General features: G+C 61.1%; 1 protein-coding gene across 1 annotated transcript in view; it reads left to right on the top strand.

Moving 5' to 3' along the window:
- SLC37A1 (solute carrier family 37 member 1) overlaps nt 1-10,669 on the top strand; it is a 72,820-nt gene that overhangs the window by 32,320 nt on the left and 29,831 nt on the right. The window contains exons 5-9 of the mRNA XM_077755452.1: nt 2,546-2,678; nt 3,373-3,451; nt 6,309-6,444; nt 7,531-7,607; nt 8,518-8,684. Coding sequence (XP_077611578.1) covers nt 2,546-2,678; nt 3,373-3,451; nt 6,309-6,444; nt 7,531-7,607; nt 8,518-8,684 — 592 coding nt within the window. The remainder of the gene's footprint in view (nt 1-2,545; nt 2,679-3,372; nt 3,452-6,308; nt 6,445-7,530; nt 7,608-8,517; nt 8,685-10,669) is intronic.

Below are 10,669 nucleotides of genomic sequence, written 5' to 3'. Positions count from 1 at the left end.
GGGCCCCCCCTGCCACTGCCCGCCCCTCCCCCAGCCCCTCACTCTTGCGGCCCCGAGGCTGTGTGCGCGGCTGTGTGCCGTGTCCTCCCATCCTGTGGACTTCCAGGATGTCTTTCCAATCCCTGTGGCCCCCGCGGCATTTGCTTGTGGTCGCTGTCCCGCCGTGTGTCACGTGGACAGTGGTAAATAACCTGGACGATGGCACATCTGGAGCCTCCAGGCCACACAGTCTTCTGATTGCTCAGCTTTCACTGACGGCCTGGTGTCACGTGTCCGTTAATTTTATGTCTCCTGTTGAAGCTTTCGTGTAAAGATTGGCAAGGGCCACGGACTAGCTCCCTAAGCTCTCACACCAGGGCACAAACCCATTCTCCTGCTGAGGGCCTTTCTGGTCAGTCCATCCTGCCCTGATTGGTCCTTACCTTCCCCTCACACACCAGGGGTGGGAGTGAGACTGGGTGCTGACAGCCAGCACGTGGCCATGGAAACCAGCATCCTCGGGGCCTTTCCTGGCTCGCCTGCAGGCCTTCAGTGGCCCGGAGGGTGGAGGTCGCGGTGCTAGTAGGAGGGGTGTGGGCTGGGGAGGGGCTCAGTGCAGCCACCGGGGCTGAGGCGAGTGGGCGCCCCTACCTTGGCAGAAGTCGCCGCGCCCTCCCAGTGGCCGGGGAAGGAGCGGAAGGCCAGCACGCGGCACCGGGGTCCCAGCTCAGAGTCACCCCTCATCACGGGACAAACCGAAACAGAAACCCCTTTCTGCTTGTTTATGACAGGAGAAGGGGCCCTTTCCAGTCTTTCCTGGTCCGAGGGGATGCAGAAGCCCCGTCCGGAGCAGCGCTCCACAGCCTCCGTCCCCCGTCCCCTCTCAGCTGGCCGGGCCGCACCCAGCTGGCCCGCAGCTTTCTCAGCGAAAGGTGGACGCCGAGGGCAGTGAGGCACGGGGTCTGGCCCAGGGGAAGGTGACTTCTGCAGGGAAGGGAGGAGCCATGTATGAACCCGGGGGAATGGGGAAGGGTCACCTGCTGGGTGCAGGGCAGGGGACCCCGGGATCTGGGAGGGGGCAGGGAAGGCTATCTTGCAAAGACTTAACTGAGTTTCTAAAGTGGAGCCCTCGGTGAGTTTTTGGGGTGAGGTTTGAATCCTTGCAGAGCGTCCTAGCAAGATGACAAAGCCATGGGACCGCAGAGTGGCTGAGGCCCGTGTGCCCTGCCAGGCCTCGGTGGCATGTGGCCGTGCAAAGCCGGAGGTGTCCAGCCCAGGCTGACCACAGCCCTGGCAAGGGCGGCCGTCTGGGGCGGCCTCTTGGGTGACGCCCTCTTGAAGAGCCGGGTGCCAGAGGAGGAGTCGGTGGGCAGGACGTGTGGCCGCTGCTCCCTCTGGGGCCAGCTTTCCTCACGAACCCCAGGCCCCGTCTCTCACACCGCAGCTCAATAAAGAACACCTCTTAGGGCCCCTGCTCCTGCTAAGGCCCCCTCCCTGGCCTTGTGGATGCCTCCTTCCCACCCTCTCTCACCCCTGGGGGATTGCTTCTTCCTCTGAGCCCTGGGCAGCAGAAAACCCCAGAAAACACACAGCACACAGCGGGGGGTGGGGAGGCCGGGGGAGGGGAGACAGGGACTGTGGGGCTGAAAGGCAGACTGGCCAACGCACGGAGCTTCCCCCGTAGTAAGATGGGCCCTTTCCTGGAAGGGAGCCTCCNTGTGCCTGCAGCTGCAGCCATTCCTGGTGCCCCCAAACAGCACCGCCGATCCCACCGAGTTCTGGGGCGGGGGCAGCCCTGACTGCAGGCGGGCACACGGAGGCAGGTGGGAGCGGCTTCCTCAGGCCCCCACGCCCATCACCCAGAGAGCTCCAAGCCTTACACGTCCTCCGCCCCTGGCTGCGTGGTGGCTCTAGGGACAACTTGGTGGCCGGTGGCATCGTGCCCCGGCTGCCTGGTGGTCTTACTCAGGCATGATTTGCTCATGGTAACGTCCGCAGATCTGAAGCGTTGAGCCTGGCAAATAGTACTCACTCGCCTGGAAAACGACCGGTGAGGGTCGGGCCCCTTCCAGCGCCCGCTCCAGGCCTGCCTGCCCCGCCCCCATCACGGCCCCCTGTGGGTGAGCGCGGTGGCCACACCGTCACCGCACCTCGCACTCCTCACGTCAGGCTTCTTCTGGGGGTAGATTTGTCCTGTCTGCATGGACCTGGGCCTTGCTCTCCTGCTCCGCGGGGCCCGTACTCGGCTGTGTAAATCCGGTACGAGGAAGCCACCTTGAACCGCGGCAGGCAGCTCCCAGTTGTGCGGTCGTGTGCGGGACCCAACTGTCACCGGCCTGCGTGGGCTGTGTGTGTGTTCAGGGTTGGGGGTGGCGGAGGCCCGGGCAGCCTCGGGCACCGCAGGCATCCTGTGGGTCATGCAGACGGACCGGCCCAGCAGGGCCGTGCTCCCCCAGAGCGTGGTTGCCCCGGGACAGCTTTGAAAAGGGGGCGGCTGTTCGAATGCCGCGAGCCCCCGGCTTGACCTGAGCGCGCCCTCTGCCCCCGCTGCCCCCGTCCACCCTAGGGTGAGCTGCACCGGTACTGTGCCACGCTGCACGAGGGCGGCGTCCGATTCAGCAGCCAGAGCCAGAAAGCCAGTGACAGCACCCGCCGGCATCCACCAGACAACGAGACTGACTGCAGCTGGGCCCCGTTTGGTGAGTTCTCGTCCGCCTACCCGCGTGCATCCCGTTCCTGGCGCGCCGTCCTGCGGGCTCGTGCCAGTGCTGAGAGTCACGGGCAGCCTCGCCGATCTGGGTGGCAGTGACCGTGCTCTCGGCCGTGACCGCCTGTCCGGGGACAGCTCTCTCCTGTCACCCACTCGCCCCTTCCCCAGCTCCTGTGCCGGCAGCGCCTGTGTGCCGAGCCTCTGACGCCCCGGAGAGTCTCTTCCTGGGGAGATCAGCTCAAGGGGACTTGTATTTTGTGTCTGTCGAAGATGAGAGCCACGCTTTGGCAAGCAGAGACTGTGCCGGGCAGGAGAGGGAGCCCCCAGGGGTGCGGGGCAGGGGCTGGCCTGGGGCTGCTGCCAAAAAGCCAGACTAACTCGGGGGGCAGAGTCTGTGAATAAACCACACGCTCACTGTGCACAGTGGCGATTTTCTCGAATCCAGGTAATGTTTATTTAGTGATCACTTGAGAACGTGGCGGCTTTCTTGCCCTGTGTCGAGAAGCCGTCCAGATGTGCTGGCACTTTCTCTGTGCTCACAGCTGCCCCTTTCTCCTTCTGAGTCGCTGCCCACGCGTAGGGAGCAGGCGTGTGTGCCTCATCCCCCGGCCCCAGAGCACGGACAGGTATTGAGTGGAAGTAAGCCACACTCACCGCTTCCTGTTGACTTTCACCCCGTGTAGACCAGGACAACTACCAACAGCTTCTCGGGGCCCTGGACTACTCGTTCCTGTGCGCCTACGCCATCGGCATGTACCTCAGGTGGGTGTGCCCGCGCCCTCGCCCGGTCACCGCAGGCTGCGTCCGCAGGTCACTTACCTTCCCGTCTCTCCTCAGAGACGAGGGGAAAGTGCAGCGCTGGGTTGATCCACACGAGACCGCAGAGCAGTGGGTGTAGATGCCCTGGGTGCTGTGCTGATCCGGCGGACCGTCCGGGGACGGTTCTCGGGGCCCCATTATCCCTGCCGCGGTGTGGTCGCAGGGGCCAGGGTGCTCGTGGCTCCCGGGGAGCTCTGCGGGGCACATCCTCCCCTCTGTCCTGGGGCCGCCACCTGCTCACGTCCCAGGTCACCAGTGTCACAGCCGTTTAGAGAGAGTGTGCCAGGCACATCCACCTGGCTGCCTACCCGCCCCAAACAGAGCACCTCACCGTCCTCCTTGCAGCTGGGGCGTGGGCCCCAGGGACGTGCAGCTGGGAGTGAATCTGACTCTAGTGCTGCCCCTCGTTGGGCCTCAGTTTCCCCTCTGTGAAATGGGGAGAATAGTAGGTGACTCCTAGGATCACGGTGAGGATAGCATGTGCGGAGCAGAGCCCGGCCCGTGGAGCGTTCCCGGCATCAGTTATGTGTGATTGTGACCCCATTCTGGGTTGACCTAGGAAGGTGGACGTGTTATCAGCTGATTAAACCGNTAATATATAAATAAATATATATACATGTATATATTTAGGGAATATATATATAGGGACTGAAGGTCTTCAGCTCAGGAGGCATGTGCTCAGAGACCCTGTGATCTTCGGAGCTGTGAGTAATCATGGAGACGCCTGTAAGAGGTCAGCTGCTTCCAGCCATCCACCCAGAGTGTGGCATCATCCACATCTGCCCCTGCGCCCAGCTCAGGGTGGGGCTGGGTGGCAAGGCCCAGTCAGCCACTTTGTGTTGCTGGAATGGATGGCCCCTCTCTACCGCAGACCTGGTGTGAATGAATGAATGTCACATATTCGTATTCTACAGACCGCGGCCTTTCTGCACACCAATAATCTATAGTATGAAAAGGCCAGAAGGTTGGACTGTGTTTTTCCCAGTTACTAGAAACCAGTATTTAAGTGTGGTTCTCGACTCAGAGTGATTTTGTCCCCTAGGCAACAGGTAGCAGGACCCAGAAACAAGGTTGGTCATCGCAGCCGGACAAGGGGGTGTTTCTGGCGTCCAGTGGGCAGAGGCCAGGGCCGCTGAGCCTGCTATGGCCCAGAGTGACCCACGTGTCCAGAGCATTGAGGTCAAGACTTTAAATAAGGTGGTCTTTCTGTTGCTTGTGTAGCAGCACAGATAACGTGTCATGCCACTTGCCCGTGAGGGTTATTATAAAAGTCTGTCTATGAAGAATCCACAGTAGGCTCGTGGCTGTGGCGGGCATTCAGTGCTTCTTTGGATGGCCTTTTAGTGACATCGGGGCATGCGACTCATGGAACAGATTGTTAGTGTGTCAGGTGAGTCGTCTACAGAGGGCGGCCTCGTCCACCCAGGCCTTCCTAGCAGGCGGGCCGTGGCCTTCAGTCCCGCCATGCATCAGGCGTAACGCTGAATGGCGTCCATTCCATGAGGCCTTTCCTTTAAAACCTTGGAAGCAGAGACTAACGTTGGGCCCGGTGGCATAGGGCAAGACGGGAGAACACTAGTCGGCCCTGGCCGATGGCACGAGCTCTGTCCTGTGACGTCACACAGGTCAGCCCGCCCGTCCCCCCCCAGACATGTTTTCTCTGAAGCCAGCAGGTTGAAACAGAGCACTTGTCTGGCTCTAGAAGGCTCTTGAGTGTATGACCGGTTCCTACCCAACTTAAAATGTGACGTGAATGTTGTTTCCAATTTTAACTTACTGCCTCTGCCTCAGTCGTTTGCCTTTGTCACTGGCGTGGCGCTCGGTCACTCTGCTTTATCTGGGGACTCCGGAAGGTCAGGCTTTCAGGTGTGTTGGCTCTTGGGATGAAAGACAGAGTGGCGGAGAGGGTTCCCAGAGCATTGTTCCGGGCAGGTGGGGGTCGCTCTCCATTACGGTTCTTGTTTATCGACTCCCGGGACAGCCACGTGGAAGAAAATGTGACCCATGGTTTTTCGTGGCTGTAAAAACCTCCCAGTCACCTGTGATTATTCTGGATTTTGTGCCCTTAACAAGTGACAGTGTCAAGTTGCCCCACAGCGGCCCTTCTCCTAAGGCAGTCAGAGGCCACCGTGCACCAGGCCCTTCACCCGCTGTGACCTCCCGGGAGGACCAGACGCCTCTGGGACGGAGCTCTGCCCCGGCCGCCCCTGGGGGAGCCACCTTGCAGGTGAAGAGGAGCACAGCGTCCCCTGTCTCCAACTTCACGTTCAGGACAGGCTGTCTCCAAACCCGGTCGCGGTGGTGCTGTCGGGTGGGCAGAGCCCCTCCAGCCCGGCGTGTTAACACAGGGGACTCATTGACCGCTCGGGGGCCCAGAGACTCAGCGAGGCCACAGCTGATCCCTTTCGTGACACGTCTACCTCTGCCGTCCGGGGGCCTGACTCCTGTGCACAGTTACCGGATGCTGTTTACAGAAAAGCATGTTTAACTGGCAGGGCAAGTTTTGGGCTGTTTTGATTGGCAACCGCCATAGGCAAATCATAGTGTTTGAGGCTTGTTACTTGACAGTTAGTGGCTTTTACTAGAAATAGAGTCTTAAAAGATGTTGCCAGTTGCCAGCTTCTGGTTAATAAGTGCGCCGCTGGAGACGGCTGTGATGAAATCTTCCTGGAAACTGTAGTGCTTTCAGTCCTGAAACCTCCAGAGAACAGTGTGGAACATCCGGCTGGGTCCCGGGCCCTTCTCCGCATGGGCATGTGTGTGTTTTCTCATGTTTCCCCTCTTTCTTCTCCGTCCTCAGCGGCATAATAGGGGAGCGCCTGCCCATTCGGTATTACCTAACTTTTGGGATGCTGGCCAGCGGCGCTTTCACCGCCCTGTTTGGATTAGGGTATTTCTACGATATCCACAGTTTCGGATTCTACGTGGTAACTCAGGTGAGGTCCCCTGCCACGAGAGAAGGCTTCCCCGGGGCAGGGGATGAGGGGGGTGCACGGGGTCCTGTCTGCCGTCGGGGTCAGCACTGGCATAGGAAGCTCTGTCCTTGCAGCGGCTGTGAGGGCTTCCTTCATCCTGGGACCTGCCTCTTAAATAAAATCCTCCCCATTAAGCCTCTCCGCCCTCCGGGGCATGGAGGCAAGGCCCGTGGAAGACTCTGAGATGCTATGTCCTGTCTCCACGGAGGGACGCGGGGGTGGCAGGGGTGGGAGGAAGGGGGCACTCTGGAGCTGCTGGCGGGAGGTCGGGGTTGCGGGCGGCCAGCAGGGAGGCAAGGAGGGAGACTCACGGTGCTCCAAGTTGGGTAGAGCCAGGTCGTGGGGCTCAGCCCTTTCCACTAGCCCGGCCCGGCCATCCTGGGGGCAAATAGTGGCCACAAGTGAGAAATGACAGAAAACCCTGATGGCTGCCCCTGAGGCTCCCCGGAGCCTGGGGGCATCATCAAGTCAACCAAGCAGACTGTACAGAATTTGCTCTTTCGAGTGTTGCCATAGGGCTTGAACAATTTGGCTGTTTCAACAACAGCCCTTCACACTTTATAGTAAAATAGAAATATCAGAAGGAAGGGAAAGAGCTTCCTGGGGTCCCAGCGTGTCCTAGAGGGAAGGCCCAGGGTGGTTTCAGGGGGCCCTCGCTGGAACCTGCTTCCGGTCCTGTCATGCACTTGACCCTCGACGCCCCAGAGACCCAGGCAGACCTGCTCGCGCTTCCAGAACCCTCTGAGAGTGTCAGCCGGGTGCTGTTAAAATGTGGAGAAACGCTCCTCGCGCTCTGCATCCAGCCTGTTGTCTCGGAGGCTCAGGACACAAGCCGTGGACGTGTGGATGTGTGTAGCTGACAGCGCCTCTCTGGCGGTCGAGGCTCCCATCAAGGAGGGCTTTGCTGCCTTGCTGCTGTGGGCATCCAGCTGTCCCCAGACTCGCAAGGAACTGGGGGTGTGTGGGGGGGGAGCGCCCGTGAGCCCGGCCCAAAGACGGCTGCGTGCGCTTTCCCAACTGCCATCAGCCTCCTTTGCCCCGTCACAGATCATCAACGGACTGGTGCAGACCACAGGCTGGCCCAGCGTCGTCACCTGCCTCAGCAACTGGTTCGGAAAAGGAAGGTGAGAAAAGGTGACCCCGCCTGCAGCACTGTTTATTTTTTAAGATTCTGATGAAAGCCAGACCGCCTCATTTTTAGTTACTCTAGATTCCCTGCAGAAAAAGGCGCTGTTGCTAGCCTCCTCTCTGAAAGATGATTGAAATCCAGGCGGGCCTTCGTCCCTGTTGCGGGCGGGCTGAGCCTGTCATTCTGCGCATGCGAGCCTGGCCGATGCGCAGAGCCTGGGGCCCGGCAAAGGTCTTGTGAAGTAACACGGACATCTTCCCAAGACTGGAAGGCACGTGGAAGGGGACAGGTCCCGAGTAGCACCCAGCGGCAGAGCCCGGCGTTGGGCCCACGGCCCATTACGATTTCTGCGTGACACACAGCGCAGCCAGGCCCGCTGGGAGCCACTGAACGAGACAGGGAAACCAGAGCAAGAACCCACCTCCGAGAGCCTGGGTTTGATTTATTTTATTTTTGAGAGACAGAGATAGGGCACAAGTGATGGAGGGTCAGAGAGAGGGGGAGACACAGAATCGGAAGCAGCTCCAGGCTCTGGGCTGTTGGCACAGAGCCCGACGCGGTGCTCGAACCCACAAACCGTGAGATCATGACCTGAGCTGAAGTCCAGTCGGACGCTCAACTGACTGAGCCACCGGCTGCCCCAAATGATTGTATTTAGATTACGGAGGCACGGATTTAAATGTGGGGCCTCCCAAGAAGTTCAGGAAAAGGCTTTCCTCTTTGTAAGCACAGAATAACTAAGCTGAGAGGGGCGTGTGGTTACACAGCCTGACGTGTGTCCGGCCGGGCTCCCTGATGCAGCCGGTGTCAACTCTCACCGGGCGTAGGCCCCGTCTGCCCTGCGTCTGCTGGTCCATCAAAGCGTCTCGCCTTCATTTGCCGCCTTGTGTTTGGTTGTGTTGCAGGCGCGGTTTGATCATGGGCATCTGGAACTCCCACACGTCTGTGGGCAACATCTTGGGCTCCTTGATTGCCGGCTACTGGGTGTCCACGTGCTGGGGCCTGTCCTTCGTCGTGCCCGGGGCCATCGTAGCAGCCATGGGCGTCGTGTGCTTTCTCTTCCTCATCGAACGTAAGTACCCCCAGCCTTGGAGACGGCGCCCGGGACGGCTTTGTGGGCGAGTTGTGGAGAGAATGGGCTGTGTTAGCCCAGCGCGGGCCCACGGCCACCCCGCTCTCCCCTTCGCACGCGGCCTCCGTCCTTAGGACGGGCTTCTCCAGGGAGCTGCTTCTCCCCCGGATCTTGCTGGATGCTCTGTTGTCTCCTGATTTCTGGAGTAACCAATGCTGAGGTCCCTCCGGCCCCGCAAGGCGAGGCGCGGCTGGCCTGGTGCTGGCGCGGCACATCCGCCTCAGGCCCGCCCCGCTGCTCACGGCCAGGCCACGTGGCCGCACCCCCCACCCGTCTTGCCGACACAGGCTGGTCAGTATCTCACCAGCGTGTCTGCCTTCTGATAAGATCTACCTTAGACAGTGTAGACAGTGGTATAAAATTGTTGCACGTCCTAACAAGATGAGAGCATTTTACCAGGAACCCAAATCCTTTGTGCCATCCTACACTCCTTACCACACTTGTGACTTAATTGAATTTGAAATCAGTTTTCAACATCGAGGTCAGACAGGGACAGGGACTCTGGCTGCCCCTCCCGTGACAGAGAAGCCACTGAGAGCGTCCGGCATCGGGGCGTCCTCATCCCACGGATGTTCTGAAGGGTCGCGTTTGGCATTATACTTCTTGGATTTGGCTTCAAGCAAAGTAGAACCTACGGCTCTGCCCAGCTCCCCCTGTTATCCTGGGGACGCCTGGGGACACCCTCTGTGTCGGCGGAAACCGTCGCTTCAGCTCTGCGTTCGGGGCCGCCAGCTTCCCCTCGCAGGACGTGCAGGCCTGTCTGACGCAGCCTCTCCCGTGTTTCTCGGTGCTAAAGGCAACCTTTCCGTCTTAAAGTAACTGCCATCCAGCCGTGCAGGTGTGAGGCTCCGGGCCCGCCTTTGTCTGCAAGAGCCAGCCTGTGGTCCACTGAGGCCCCAGGTGCACCGTGGGCGTGAGCAGGGAGGTGCGGCTGGGGCTCGCCCCAACGCCCCCTCCTCCGGGGGCCGAGGACACTATTTGCAGCTGGTTCACCGGGCCAGAACGAGTGAGTTGTGAGGCCGATGGGGGTGTCTGAGCCGCAGCAGTGGGACAGGTCCCTGAGTGGGACACGGGTGTTGCCCTCCACGCTGGCTCCCTGGCGCCCGGAGCCCAGTCCCGGCGCCCTCAGAGTGTTCCTGACGCATCAGTCGCCTGGAGAATAGCGCACATCCTGCCCGAGGTCTAGTCCACGGCAGCTCTTTCCTTCTTCCTCCACCGAGGGAGGGCTGGTTCTGGGGGAAGGAGGAAGGCTGTCTGCCAGCCCGGCCGGGATCGTGGCACCAATGCCCGTTCAGCTCAGTTTCCAGGCAGGGCCGCGTTCCCCACGCAGGACAGGGTTTCCAAGGAAGCTACGGTCCGTCCTCCAGAGGAGAATGAGAGCCCCCTTCCCACGGAGCCACGGCGCCCCTGGCTTCCGAGGGGGCGGAGCAAGGCAGAGGGGGTCCACACGGGGCTCTCCTGGAGCCCCCTTCCCTCCACCGCTGGTTGGGGCCCCGCTGTCCGTCCACACCTGCGGTGACCCAGGAGCGCCCCTTCTCCAGCCCCACGAGCCCTGAGGCCAGGGGACCCCGCCCAGGAGGTGGTCCGGAGGCCTGCGCTTGCGTTGTCCTTGGCCTGAGGGACAAGGTCGCGTGCTGGCCAGCGGGGAGGCTTGAGGCGCCCTGGGCAGGGCGGTGCTGTGGGGCCGAGGCCTGGACACGCTGCAGGCGACCTGGGACCCTCGGCCGAGCCGCTGTGCCTCCCGCCCCCCAGCGTGCACCCCCGTCCCCCCGCAGCCGTGGCCCGGAGGGGCCTCTCTGTGCACACAGCTCTGACAGGCTCTCCCATGTGCTCACCGGTGACCTTCCCCTGGAAGCAGCGCCCCTCGCCGGCCTCGGGGGACGGGGCCTCTGCAGCCTCCTGACCCACCCCCCCCCCCACCTCCT

The sequence above is a fragment of the Crocuta crocuta genome, unplaced genomic scaffold, assembly GCF_008692635.1.
Source record: "Crocuta crocuta isolate KB4526 unplaced genomic scaffold, BGI_CrCroc_1.0 scaffold675, whole genome shotgun sequence".
In the NCBI taxonomy this organism is placed as follows: domain Eukaryota; kingdom Metazoa; phylum Chordata; class Mammalia; order Carnivora; family Hyaenidae; genus Crocuta; species Crocuta crocuta.
This window is presented reverse-complemented; position numbering and strand designations above follow the sequence as displayed.